The sequence below is a fragment of the Mastigoproctus giganteus genome, chromosome 2, assembly GCF_048544385.1.
Source record: "Mastigoproctus giganteus isolate SK-2022 chromosome 2, ASM4854438v1, whole genome shotgun sequence".
Classification (NCBI taxonomy): Eukaryota; Metazoa; Arthropoda; class Arachnida; order Uropygi; family Thelyphonidae; genus Mastigoproctus; species Mastigoproctus giganteus.
Genome location: NC_143576.1, coordinates 189,820,586 through 189,835,506, shown reverse-complemented (window position 1 = coordinate 189,835,506; position 14,921 = coordinate 189,820,586). Strand labels below are relative to the sequence as shown.

The window sequence follows — 14,921 nt, the reverse complement described above, 5'->3', positions numbered from 1 at the left end:
TTTGCAGTTTTGCCGCCAGGTCATTGTTTAAAGTGTACCAGTCCTGGTACACTTTAACAACGGTGGCTCTCGAACACCCTGCCAGTTCAACCATTTGGGAAATCGAGGCTCCAGCTTGTCAAGCTCCCACAATCTGTCCTTTATCAAAGTCCGATAAATCCTTCCTTTTACCCATCATGCTCAGAATTTTACTACCTACTGAACCACTGATACCTTATCTATGCTATGTAGGTTGACTAACTGCGCACTCTCGTACCTCACGTGGTCGGGTCGCATTCAGTTTTCATAGGGGTGGTCATAATTCAGTAATCACTCAGTGTGTATGTATATATATAATTTGTCATTGACATTTTCATTGAGTAATGAATAGTTTTTTATCTAAGTGTTTTATTATTTTTCCAGCTACTTCCCATGTGGATTCCTGTACTTTATAGTTATCAAGGGCAGGTAAGACAGTAATTATCTTTATTTCCCTTTTAACTATTTTTATCATATTTCTTGTGGATAGCCACAGTTTTCGTCAAATGAGCACTCCTTGCTTTTGCTGTTCGCAATATTCATCCAAGATCAAGACTTGAAAATTTCCCTGACAAAGGAAATTTTTAGTATATCCCTCCATGATTCATTTTATTTTATTCCATGTAAGCTTTAAATGTTAAGTAAATGTCAGTGAAGCACAATAAAACAGGCTAATTATAAAATAGCTTTACAACTACAAGCAACTTTATTTTTCACAAAAAGAAAACAAATGACGTGACATGACACTGAAATGCATTGTTTGTTTTGTATCAGTTTTTAGTTGTTTTTAGGGTCCACTAAAGATTCTTGTGTAGGGAACAATTAAACATAACAAACAAAATGGTAACTTAAATGTCAACCCAGACAGTTGGAGTAGTGTAGCATAGGGCTTGTAGTTTCTTGGGTTCAAAATTCTTCAAAATGAGACCCATAGAGCACTTTTGACTTCCAGTTACCATCTTTTGGCACAAGGACCCAGGCCATTTCTACTGGCCATTTCTTAATTGAGCTGCTCTTGCCAAACAGGTAGGCTACCTCCTTGGCCTTATAATAGGTAAGTATTGAAAGTGAGATGGCTGTGTGGAAGTGGACTTCCCCAGATTATAAGAATAGAATACTACATGGTTGTGCCCATTTCCACTGAGGATTTAATTACACTTTGTCCTGTTCCAGTTCTATCAACTCACCAAAGATTCTCTCAAAACACACATCACACTCAGCAAGTAAATATTCTGAATAGTGAATAGTCTAGCAGGCTTTCCATATGGCACAAGGAACTTCATTGACATTCCATGGCACTATAAACCACAAAGAAAGTGAAAGCTCAAGGAACCACTCTAGTAAATTTACACAGAGCCTAGATGCACATGTAATCACCCTTTCCTGACATTAAACCCTTATTGCTTTTCTGATAAACAGTAATCACTATGCACAGAATGCATTATTTGCATAGCTAACATCTGTTCATGCACTTCCCAAGGCAACTGAGTAATGAAATACAGTGCTAGAAGCGAACTGGGCTAGCCAGATGGATAAAGTGCTTGCCTGGCAACCCAAAGGTTGCGGGTTCAAATCCCGCCTCGGGCTTCCATTAGAGTAAAATGTAAAACCTTTGGGAGGTGCATTATGCCAACAACTTACAAAAAAAAAAAAAAAAAAAAAAATCAGTCTATCAGTGCCCTGTGTTAGAATTGCACACTGTCCTCAGGGTTTGCTGGTGATTTTAAAAGTAGTTTCAGTAATGCATCCTTCCAGGGTAATGGGAAAATTCCATCTCTGAGACAGGCATTAAAATATTCTCAACAGATATGAGGGGATAATCTTGAAGCTACACTTAATGGCCTTGCCTTCAATCAAGTCAACCCAGGCATTTGTTATTTTGGATACTCCCTATTGCCATTTCTAGTTATTCAATTCAGAAATCAGCCTCCTCCTCGCCTTCTCCCTAATAAGCTTAATTCTACATCCTGATTCTGTCAAACATTTCTGAACTTTGTTAATCAGTTCCAGCAAACTTTTGCTTTCCTACCAAGTGCAAAGCTACACTTTCAGCCCATGTTAGCATTAGCATTAGTAGAGGCATATGATGCAAGAAGCTTTTGCAGCATCAGCCAAAAAAATAAAAAAATAAAAATAAAAATAACCACTTCCATTTCACACCTCCGTTCATTCAAAATACCTGTCCAGCTGAGCCTTAAATTTATTTAGGCTATCAACTTCCACAACAAGGGATGGAAGTCTGTTCCACCAACCAACTACCTGCTGGCTAAAGGCAAATTTCCGTACATCTATCCTACATCTGTCTTTTCTGAATCTGAATTTATGCCCTCTCAGGCGATTACTCTGAGCAAGAGGAAGAATCCCATCGGCATTGAGCATGCTCAAACCATTCAAGGCTTTATACACCTCTATCAGATTACCTCGCTGGTGCCTAGTCTCCAGACACTGTAATTTGCAACCTTTCTTCGTAAGAGCAACCCTTTGTTCCATTCACTAATCTTGTTGCTTCTCTGTACTTGTTCCAGCAGCTCTACATCCTTCTTGAAATGAGGCCTCTAGACCTGTACACAGTACTCTAGGTGTGGCCTGATCATTGCCTTATACAAGGGAATAATCACCTCCTTATCCCTGCTAGAAAAATTCCTATATATCATTGACAATACACCATGAGCTACTCTTGCACTGCACTGCTCAGAGAACTTCATATCTGCCTGCAGAACCACCCCCCAGGTCCCTTTCATTCCCTACCACTGTCAGTGTAGTACCACAGAGTTGATACGTTGCTCTGGGGTTGCTGTTTCCCATATGTAGTACTTTACATTTGTCAATGTTAAACTTCATTTGCCACCTCTCAGCCCATCTGCTCAACCTTTCCAGATCCTGTTGCAGCAGCATAGTGTCAGTAGTGTCCTTGACAACCCTGCCAACCTCCGTATCATCTGCAAACTTGGACATTAAGCTTGATATACCATCATCAATATCATTTATAAATACAGAAAACAATAATGGACCCAACACTGAACCCTGAGCGACTCCACTAATAGCATTAATCCACGATGAGCAGCGTCCATTGATTACCACTCTCTGTCTTCTCCCCCTCAACCACCCCTTTATCCATAGCAGCAATTGGCCTCCAATGCCACACTGCTCCAATTTGTGCAGCAGTCTTCCATGTGCAACAGTATCAAAAGCCTTTCTAAGATCCCAATATATAAACAAAACCATGCTGTGTCCGAGCTATACCTGAAGTCTTGTCTAGATGATCCTGCAGTGCTTCTTTAATCAATGCCTCCATTAATTTTCCTGGAACAGAAGTTAAACTCACAGGTCTATAATTACTTGTGTCAGCCTTTGAGCCTCCTTTGTGAATTGAGGTCACATTTGCACATCTCCAGTCTATGGGTACCTCCCCTGAGTCCAAAGAAGCTCTCATAATTATGGCTAAGGGTTTGCTTACTTCCTTTGCTGTCTCCTTTAATATAACTGGATAGATCCCATCCACCCCATGTGCCTTTTTTATGTTTATCCTCAACAATTTCTCCTCCACTTTCCTCTCAGTTATTACAAAATCATCTAGCTCACTGCCAGAGTTTACTTCACCTCTGGCATTCCCCTTATTCAATAACTCCTCATGTGTGAATGTAGATGCAAAATACTCGTTTAATTTGTTAGCCACCTGAGCAGGATCCTCAACTGTCGAACCATCAATATCCAGTGGACCAATCTGATTCATCCCTTTCCTTCTAGAGTTTACATAGGTAAAGAACTCTTTTCTGTTTTTCTTTGCATCCTTCGCCAAAGATTTCTCATAATCTGCCTTTGCCTGCCTAATCTCCTTTGTGACTTGGTTACAGACCAGCTTATATCTATCATAGACTTCCATGCCACCCATTAATTTATATGCATCCCATGCATTTTTCTTCTCTGCTATATGTCTCATTAGTTCATCTGACATCCATTTAGGCCTAAACCTTGAACAGTATTTCTTAGTTTGTATGTAAAGCTTAGTAGCTTCCAAGATAAGTTCTTTGAATGCTTCCCATTTTGAATTTGCTGTTGGCAACATCATCAGTTGGTCCCTCTGTATAGAATTTAAATACTGTCTCAGACCATCGTAGTCGCCTTTACGAAAGCACCTTTACGATGGTCACTTCCCCATTGTATAGGAAGCACAAAGTATTTCAAAGTATTATTGTTTTAATGGCGGTAACCAGGGTTTTCCCCATACGCTGCTGCTGCTTCTGTAAAGGCATAGCACCAAGGCCGGCAAGTGTGTATATATGTAGCTGTGTATGTGCAGAGCCAGCCCCGGGTCTATCAGTGTCCTGTGCGAGATTATTTGGTGTGTGCTCTCTAGCTTTGGCTGCGCCCATATGGAAACTGTTCCGATCGTGGCCTACATGGCCAGGGGCCCGTTTCTGGTGAGTTGAGCAACACGTTTATTCATTCGAATGCAAGATAACTGAAATCCGAACTCTTCCGAATTGAATTGAAACGTAAGATTGACTTCATATCGCGATTTTTGGAAGATCACGACTTAAGATTTACAGCAATACAGTGAATTTGCATGGTATTTTGCACCCCCTAAATTTTGATGCCCGATGCGGCCACATTGCTCAATCTCCCCTGAAGCCAGCCCTGTGTATGTGTTTGTTCTGTTGAATGTTGTATGCTGGCGCCTGCCATTTTGTAGCCAGGGGGCAGGGAACACCAGGTTTCCTGCTCCCCAACTCCCATCCCTAACCACATGGAGGCAGCCAGACGCTACTATCAAAATCACTTATTGAGGTATCCAGACGTGCTGGAACAAAAGTTAAACTAACTGGTCTGTAGTTACTTGTGTCACCCTTTGATCCTCCTTTGTGAATTGGAGATACATTTGCACATCTCCAGTCCGTGGGGATTTTCCCCAAGTCCAAGGATGCTCTCATAATTATGGCTAAGGCTTTGCTTACTTCCTTTGCTGCCTCCTTTAATATAACTGGATAGATCCCATCTACCCCAGGTGCCTTTCTTATGTTTAACTTCAACAATTTCTCCTCCACTTTGCTCTCAGTTATTACAAAATCATTTAACTCCCTGTTAGAGTTTGATAAACATCTGGCCCTCTCCTCCTTGAATAACTCCTCATGTGTGAATGTAGATGCAAAATACTCATTCAATTTGTCAGCTATCTGAGCAGGATCATCAACAGTCAAACCATTGATATCAAGTGGACCAATCCCCTTCCTTTTATAATTTATATATGTAGAAAAGTCTTTGCTGTTTTTCTTTGCATCCTTTGTCAAAGATTTCTCATAATTTACCTTTGCTTGCCTAACTTCCTTTGTGACTTGATTACAGACTAGCTTGTATCTAAGGTGCCTCCGTAGCCAGGTGGGAAGGAGCAGCAGTGTGTAGCACACGCTTCTTGATTAGACCGGGGTTCGAGCCCGTCACCACCAAATACGGAGGATGCAGAAAGGTCAGGGATGTATGACCACCGCATATCCTGGAGCAATATGGCCTTAGTTGCTAATGCTCCTAAAAATCAAATAACATACATACAGCTTGTATCTACTATAGACTTCTGTGTTGCCTGACAATTTATGTGCATCCCATACATTTTTCTTCTCTGCCACGAGTCTCATTAGTTCATCTGACATCCATTTTGGCCTAAACCTAGAACAGTATTTCTTTGTTGGAACAAAAAGCCTAGTAGCCTCCAAAATTACTTCCTTGAATGCTTCCCATTTAGAATTTGCTGTTGGTAACATCATCAGTTGTTCCCACTGTCAGGGGTGCATTATACCCTCATGGGGCCCAAGGCAAAATGGAATTTGGAGGCCCATATAAAGAAAAAACTAATAAAGAACATTTCAATTTCATTTTATTGTGACAACAACAAAAAATAAATTATATGACATAAAAAAATGTCTAATCCAGAAGAATAATTCATAAATAATACATACACTTAAACTAATAAGTATTTTTATATTATAAGGACTTTTCATGCTTTTTAGGCTGAGAAATTGTATATCAGTTCATTATAATCAATCCTGATTGTGATATCATTGTCAATACAAATTATTGCCAAATTACTTAATTTTTCTTGTCCAAGTGAATTTCTAATATAATTCTTAACTCTTTTAAGCACAGAACGATCATTCTGCTGATGCATTCAAAACAGGAATAGACAAAAATATTTTTAAAATTATGTTCACATTAGGAAAAGTTGATATTTGCCCTCCTTGAATTGCTCCGTACATTAAAGAAGGTGAATATAAATTTTCATTTTTTTGCAAAATGTGTAAAATGCGTTAATTCTTTAAAACATTAGCGTCAATTTCATCTGAATAAGTATTTATTAAATTACAGTGACAGACAAAAAAACTGCATCTCTTGTGTGTTTTGCGCTGCACTGTGGGTTACAGAAATGTTCAAAATGCATTTGTGAATGCATCTAGAATATATCTCTGTGAATGAAATCCAATAAAAAGACTCCACCTGATATAGCTAATTGCAATAAATATCTTCCCAAAGAGTGAAATGCGTAATTAATGAAAATATGAGAAATCATGCAAATGGCAATCATGACAACCAAACATACATTTTATTGCATTTACATGTACAGACTGAAATGACAAGTTAACGTAATAGTATTATGTACTGTAAATCAGCAAAATAAGTCCTCAATATTTTGTTGTTCCTCCTCGAGCTAAAATTACAGCCTTACAACGATCTGGCATAGAGTTAATGAACTTATGCATATATGGTTGCCCAATTTCGTGGTACCACACCCTTACAATGCTCTCCCGCAGCTGATTCTTACTTGTTGACTTCTTCTGAGCAATTTTAGACGACATTATGTACCAGCAATTTTCAATAGTGTTCAAATCTGGACTGTTGCTGGGCCAGTCCAACACTGTAATGCCAGCATTTCTCAGGTATGACTGCACCTTAAGGGAGAAAAACAAGGGAAAATATTGGTGTAAATATGTTTTGAGCCTTGTGAGACAAGAGGACAAACCCATCATTAAATCTAAATAGCATAAAACAGACCAATTTTGTTGTGTGGCAAGGTGCTGAGTCCTGTTCAAAAATGCAGTTTTGGATGTCTGTGTGGTGATCCTTAATAACGGATTTCAGGCACTCCTCCAAGATAGCAGTGTAGGTTTCTACATTCACCGTTCCGTTAATAAACTTAATTCGCCCCACCCCTTTGCTTGTTATGCATCTCCAGACCATCTGACTGACGGGGAACTTTACAGTCGGTGTTATCCAGTCAGGATGGTATGCCTCCGATTTTGGTCTTCTGACATGCAGGTTGAATTTTGTCTGCACTGGTAGCACAATGGCATCATCACCGTCCACCTCACACCAGGTGGAAAAGCCAAGAGTTTGAATCCCGTGGATGACACAAGGAACTTTAGGGGACTTTTTTTTCACTCTGTGGCTGAGTTAGTCGGTCTCAGGCATAGATAGCAAAGTTTTTTTCCCCAGAACCTGGGGGTTTTCATCCAATAAACAGGCAAATCAACTAGAGAATACATGCAATTTACAGACAAAATTATACCCTCGTGGGGCCCAGGGCAAAATGGAATTTGGGGGCCCATATAAAGAAAAAACTAATAAAGAATATGGGTAGATGTAATCATTTATGGGGTAACCCTAATATCATATTTTTTTTTTTTTTTTTTTTTTTCAGGTTGAATTTTGATTTGTCAGAAAAGATGATAGTGTCCCATTGCTGTTTTGTCTATGAAAGATGCGTTTTAGCCCAAGGAATTCGCTTCTTCCTCATTTGTTGGGTCAACAGAGGCTTTTTCTTGGGCCGATAGGCATACAGACCACATTCCGAATGCCATCTTTAGATAGTTGGTGCACTTGTTTCAACACCATCTCAAAGTCCCGTTTTTAGATCAGGAGCACTAGCATGGCAATTACGAAATTTCAAATATCGATCTTGGGAAGGCGTAGTCACTCCCTTATGGCCTGATCCAGGTCATCATTTCACATCACCGATTTCATGCTTTAATTTCAGCACGTGGGATACGGTTGACTGGTGGCAGCCTATTTTATCAGTGATAGCACGTGTAGAAAGCCTTTCTTTGGACAGAGCAAGAGCTACAATTTTTTTTCTGTGTCAACTGAACATATGGAGCCATGCTTACACCTCCACAAAACAGGATACTAATGAGCGTGTATACTCTTCCAACACTGTATTTATAGAAGCGGCTGTTGCAATACCTTGCAATTACTGTCTGATGCAATACCTTTGCTTTGCGACAAACAAAATGACTTAATCAAACAATATCTTGCATGTTTCACTAGAAATGTTACTTTTTTTTTTCTTTTTTTTTTTAAGGTGATGCAGTTTTTTGTCTGCCATTGTATATAATGACAATGATTTTAAAAGATTTACAGCATGTTGTAAATTAATTGTTGTAAAAAAATAAAATAAACCTTTATTTTTAAGGTTTTCAAATTCATTTGCAAAAATATTTTTCTCTTCCACTTTCAATTATTATCATAGCCTGTGAGAAGCTTTAGCTGCATTTTGCTGCTAGTTCCAGATAAGCAGTTCTGCCTTCTTTGTGGGAACACCCTTAAGCATAAGGCTGTCAGGAGCACTGGTTCCATACAAGAAAGTCTATATTTTTTCAATTAACTCAACTAGTTAAGGAAGAACTGAACATAAAATTTCATCAAAATCGGTAAAACCATTTTTAAAGAAAACATAATTTTCAGATTAATCTTCAAGTTCATTGACCTTCAGGTAGAAAGTCAGTTTCCGATAAAAATCACTTAAAAATATTAGTAAAAAACAGCAATGAGTTTTTCAAACAGTGATTTTGGGGACCCCCCTCTGATGGGGGGGAGGCCTGGGCAGATGTCTTTTTTGCCTATTGGATAACACGCTCCTACCCACTATATAGAACTTAAAAAATCTCTGAGACCACTATAGTCACCTTTACAAAAACCCTTCCTTTTACCCCTGATGGTAGTTACATCTTTAAGTAAATTCCACATCAGTAGTACACTGTTATCACTGCCACCTAGCAGTTTCTTTATCTGTAAATTCTAAATGCATGAATAATCACAGCTGATAATCAGAACAAGAATGTTACTCTGTCTTGTTGCCTCTCTAACATGCTGCTATAGAAAAACAATCATCCAATAAATCCACAAAAGCCTTGCTAGTGTGCGATTGACCAAATCGCAAGTTCCAGCCTATCTGGGAAGTTAAAATCCTCCATTATAAGACACTCTGATTTACTGGCCCACCCTATTTCTCTGTATAATTGTACATTGTACTCATCAGCGTCATTAGTCCTATAACAAACTCCTACCTAATTTTTGCTTTCCCAGTGCTTATGTCACACCAACTGACTCAACATTAACATTGCACTGCCCATCTACGTCAATTGGATGCAGCTTCCTAAGATTTTAAGTGTTTCTTAACTAACAGCATAATCCCTCCTCCCTTCCTATCCTGTCTATCCTTTCTGTACTAAAAGTAACTAAATGCACATGGCATAATACGTTAAGAGTAAGAGTTTAATATTTATATATAATATTAGCATTAGCATTAGTAGAGGCATTTGATGCAAGAAAGCAAGCTTATGCAGCATCAGCCAAAAAAAAAAAAAAAAACCACTTCCACTTCAACCCTCTGTTCGTTCGAAATACCTGTCCAGCTGAGCCTTAAACTTATTTAGGCTATCAACTTCCACGACAAGAGATGGAAGTCTGTTCCACCAACCAACCAACCACCTGCTAGCTAAAGGCAAATTTCCGCACGTCTATCCTACATCTGTCTTTCATCAATTTGAATTTATGCCTTCTCGGGTGATTATTCTGAGCAAGAGGAAGAATCCCATCAGCATTGAGCATGCTCAAACCATTCAAGGCTTTATACACCTCTATCAGATCACCTCGCTGGTGCCTAGTCTCCAGACACTGTAATTTGCAAAACTTAAGCCTTTCTTCATAAGAGCACAACTTTGTTCCATTCGCTAATCTTGTTGCCCTTCTCTGTGCTCGTTCCAGCAGCTCTACATCCTTCTTGAAATGAGGCCTCCAGACCTGTATACAGTACTCTAGGTGTGGCCTGACCATTGCCTTATACAAGGGAATAATCACCTCCTTATCCCTGCTAGAAAAATTCCTATATATCATTGACAATACACCATGAGCTACTCTTGCCGCCCGTCTGCACTGCTCAGAGAACTTCATATCTGCCTGCACAACCACCCCCAGGTCCCTTTCATTCTCTATCACTGTCAGTGTAGTACCACAGAGTTGATACGTTGCTCTGGGGTTGCTGTTTCCCATATGTAGTACTTTACATTTGTCAATGTTAAACTTCATTTGCCACCTCTCAGCCCATCTGCTCAACCTTTCCAGATCCTGTTGCAGCAGCAGCAGCAGTAGCATAGTGTCAGTAGTGTCCTTGACAACCCTGCCAACCTTCGTATCGTCTGCAAACTTGGACATAAGCTTGATATACCATCATCAATATCATTTATAAATACAGAAAACAATAATGGACCCAACACTGAACCCTGAGGGACTCCACTAATAACATTAGTCCACGATGAGCAGTATCCATTGATTACCACTCTCTGTCTTCTCCCCCTCAACCACCTCTTTATCCATACCAGCAATTTGCCTCCAATGCCACACTGCTCCAATTTGTGCAGCAGTCTTCCATGTGCAACAGTATCAAAAGCCTTTCTAAGATCCAAGAATATAATATCAAAGTTATTCCCTGCATCCAGTTCTTTTGTGACTGCATCATAGTATCCAATCAAATTGGTCAGGCAAGACTTCCCCTTAACAAAACCATGCTGTGTCCGAGCTATAACTGAAGCCTTGTCTAGATGATCCTACAGTGCTTCTTTAACCAGTGCCTCCGTTAATTTTCCTGGAAAAGAAGTTAAACTCACAGGTCTATAATTACTTGTGTCAGCCTTTGATCCTCTTTTGTGAATTGGGGTTACATTTGCACATCTCCAGTCTGTGGGTACCTCCCCTGAGTCCAAGGAAGCTCTCATAATTATGGCTAAGGGTTTGCTTACTTCCTTTGCTGCCTCCTTTAATATAACTGGATAGATCCCATCCACCCCAGGTGCCTTTCTTGTGTTTATCTTCAACAATTTCTCCTCCACTTTACTCTCAGTTATTACAAGATTCTCTAGCTTACTGCCAGAGTTGAATACACCTCTGGAATTCCCCTCGCTGAATAACTCCTCATGTGTGAATGTCGATGCAAAATATTCATTTAGTTTGTTAGCTACCTGAGCAGGATCATCAACAGTTGACCCATCGATATCAAGTGGACCAATCTGATTCATCCCCTTCCTTCTAGAGTTTACATAAGTAAAGAACTCTTTGCTGTTTTTCTTTGCATCCCTTGCCAAAGATTTCTCATAATCTGCCTAACCTCCTTTATAACTTGGTTACAGATCAACTTGTATCTATCATAGGCTTCTGTGTCACGTGTTAATTTGTATGTATCCCATGCATTTTTCTTCTCTGCCACATGTCTCATTAGTTCATCTTACATCCATTTAGGCCAAACCTTGAACAATATTTCTTAGTTGGTATGTAAAGCCTAGTAGCTTCCAAGATAAGTTTTTTGAATTTGCTGTTGGTAACATCATCAGTTGGTCCCACTGTATAGAATTTAAATACTGTCTCAGTCCATCGTAGTCGCCTTTACGAAAGCAATAACCCTTCCCTTTACCCTTAATGGTAGTTACCTCTTTGAGTAAATCCTACTTCAGCACACTGTGATAACTGCCACCTAGTGGTTCATTTATCTGCATATTGGTGTAGATACACCATAGATAACTCTTAAGAAACTACAATGGTAGTGTGGGAGGCATCATTTGTGAAGGAAGAGCACAATATGAGATACAGAGCAAATGATGCCTCCCACACTACCATCATAGTTTCTTAAGAGTTATCTATGGTGTATCTACACCAATATGGTGTATCTACACTATGGCGTATCTATTATATAGATCATTTCTGTACATACTGTACTCCCCAAATTCCAATTCTGCATCCCTTATATCTGATTGACACCACGTCTCTGATATCCCAACAATATCCACCTTGGATGTCTTAACCAGCACTTCAAATTCATAAAATTTATTTATAATTCTCCTAGCATTGGTGTACATGCAATTATACATCACTTGTTCTTACTCTTAGTTACTCTAACACATCCCATGTATTTACTTGTTTCATGACTCCCAGCAGTTCCTGAATGGGATTCAATTCCCATCAAGTCAGGAGATTTTTGGATTTTTTTTGGGCTTTTTTTTTTTCACACCATATTTTCATCCACCAAAAGAGGCAAAATAACCACAGAATACATGCAATTGGTATTATTAGTTGAAAATGAAGCAGGTTAGTAAGCTTATATCACATCACATCTGCAGCAATAAAAAAAAAAAAAAAAAAAACCTTTTCATATCACCTGTTCATCCTATCTAATAATTTGTCTAATAATTCCTCCTTAAATTTATTCAAATTATCCACTTCAACAACACCAAATTGAAGTTTGTTCCAGCAATCAATTACTCTCTGTCTGAAAGAAAATTTAACCACACGTGTGATAAAGGCATTCCTCAATTTAAATTGATGACACCCCCCCACCTTATGAGTTATCTTCTGAGCAAGAATAAGGATGCCATCAACATTTAGCCTCAATCAGTTCTCCTCCCAGCATTTTGTTTCCAGATGCGGCAATTTGCAGAACACAGTAAACTGACCACTCTTAGCCTTAGTTTTGGTGGTAGAAAAACAACTACCATTTAAAGAAAAGTATAACACATCAAAGTATAAAATAATAACTTATATACAGGGTTGTTAAAATTAAAGTATCCCTATGTAGAGGGCTCTGGAGTGAGTTCTAAGGCTTATACTGAAGAGAAATTTAGACAACAGGTACAAAAAAAAATGCGCTCGCAATTACATTTGGAGAATGCAACAGGACCTCTTGGATAACTCAAGGGTTTTCTGTTGCTCAAATGCGACAGTTGTGTGTATTCACTTGTCCGCTTAAGCAGAAGTGAGCTTCATCACTCCAAAGGATGTTCCATGGCCAAGTGATATCCACTGTCATTCGCGCCAGAAACTGAAGTGCATATGTGAAACGAATATCTGCATCACCATGCTTTAGGTGTTGTAGCATGTGCATCTTGTGAGGATAGTACTGCAACACCTGACGCGTTACTAGCCTTACAGTGGAATACAGCATGTCCACTTCACGAGAAACAGCTGGCACACTTGCTCTACCACATGGAGATCTACTTGGTAAATCCACACAGCCATAGCCGCATCTTCAACATGAGAGGAGTCCACTTGTTTTCAACCTCTACCTGGTTGAACACCAAGATATCCTGTCGCTTCAAATTTCACAATCATTTTACAGACAGCACAAACAGTCAGCACAAATCACGCCATTTGGGCTTTTTTTTTTTCACACCATATTTTCATCCACCAAAAGAGGCAAAATAACCACAGAATACATGCAATTGGTATTATTAGTTGAAAATGAAGCAAGTTAGTAAGCTTATATCACATCATGTGCTTCTGATTCCAGAATTCTCTGATAGCCACAGCTGCATTGTTGCTGTTCTGATAGTACAGCTTCACTAATAGTGCCTTTTCCTGTAATGTTGTTGGCATTGCTGCTCTAGTGCAGGCAGACATCTACTGTATGATTTTGAAAAGACTGCTTTGCTTTTACACAGTACAGTAGAGCTGAGTAGTGGCCTGCAATAACTTACGATTATGCAAATAACTTATGTTAGTTGCATAATCGTAACTAAGATAGTTACGTGCCAAGATGTCTGGAAACAACAGCTGATGGCCCATTCGTCTGTAAAGTGTTTCCTTAGCAAACTTTGGACACAACGGTGGATGGGGGTGGTGCACCATCTTGCATGAATATGGTATCCTGAAGGCATCCACGTTGTTGCAGCTCTGGTATTGCGAAATATGCCAAACAGTGACAAATTTTGTAACTAATTTTTTTTCCAATAAATGGCGAGTGCATTCTTTATTGTACCTGTTGTCCAAATTTCTCTTCAGTATGAGCTTTAGAACTCACTCCAGAGCCCTCTCATAGGGATACTTTAATTTTAACAACCTTGTACTTTGCATTTTTTTTACATCAAAGTATAAAATAATAATTATAATAAATATATAAGTAATACATATTGCTTAGTAAAATAAAACTTTTTACTTCATTTTCTTGTAGCTCCCAAGCCACTTACAAGTTCGACTCCAGTCATTATTGAATTGGCAGCCTCCAGTACACACCAAAGAAGAGATCATTTCTCTTACAACTACCTTTCTCAAGTGGCTACAACGCCTTCAGTTCAAAATGGGACAAATAGAGATTCAGTCATCAGCAGCAACTCAGTTTTATTCACTATAATGTTTATTTTGGTATCAAAAAAGCTACCAAAGGCAGTCCAGTTACTACAAGTTTAACTCCAGGCTCTGGATTTAAATTGGGAATTAATGGGATACATTAAAAAACAAAAACAAAAACAAAATTTTGTGCTTTGTTACAGCATCATTGATATATTTCTTGCATTCTGTATTGCTTATGTAATTTGAATTTTTTTATATATAATTAAAAATAGTAAAAACAAAGAAAATTGTACAGTAATATTAAGTAGCAATTATTGTTTCTATTACAGTCAGACTTGGTTATAATGAACACCACAAAAATAGGAAGTTTTTCTCAATATAGCTGTTATGCATAATACTTATAATTTAAAAACATGCCTCTATTAATATAATAAAAGGTATCAATGTAATAAGTAAAAGTGACTAGCTAAGTGAAAGTAAATAAATAGACAAATAAATAAAGAGTATATATATTTAATATATGT

At 38.6% G+C, this 14,921-nt stretch overlaps 1 protein-coding gene across 1 annotated transcript in view; it reads left to right on the top strand.

Annotated features, from left to right (window-relative positions):
* unc79 (UNC-79 domain-containing protein) overlaps positions 1-14,520 on the top strand; it is a 1,082,710-nt gene extending 1,068,190 nt beyond the window's left edge. Inside the window, exons 52-53 of the mRNA XM_090389680.1 lie at positions 403-447; positions 14,279-14,520. Coding sequence (XP_090245806.1) covers positions 403-447; positions 14,279-14,458 — 225 coding nt within the window. The 3' untranslated portion in view covers positions 14,459-14,520. The remainder of the gene's footprint in view (positions 1-402; positions 448-14,278) is intronic.
* Positions 14,521-14,921: the final 401 nt, after the last annotated feature.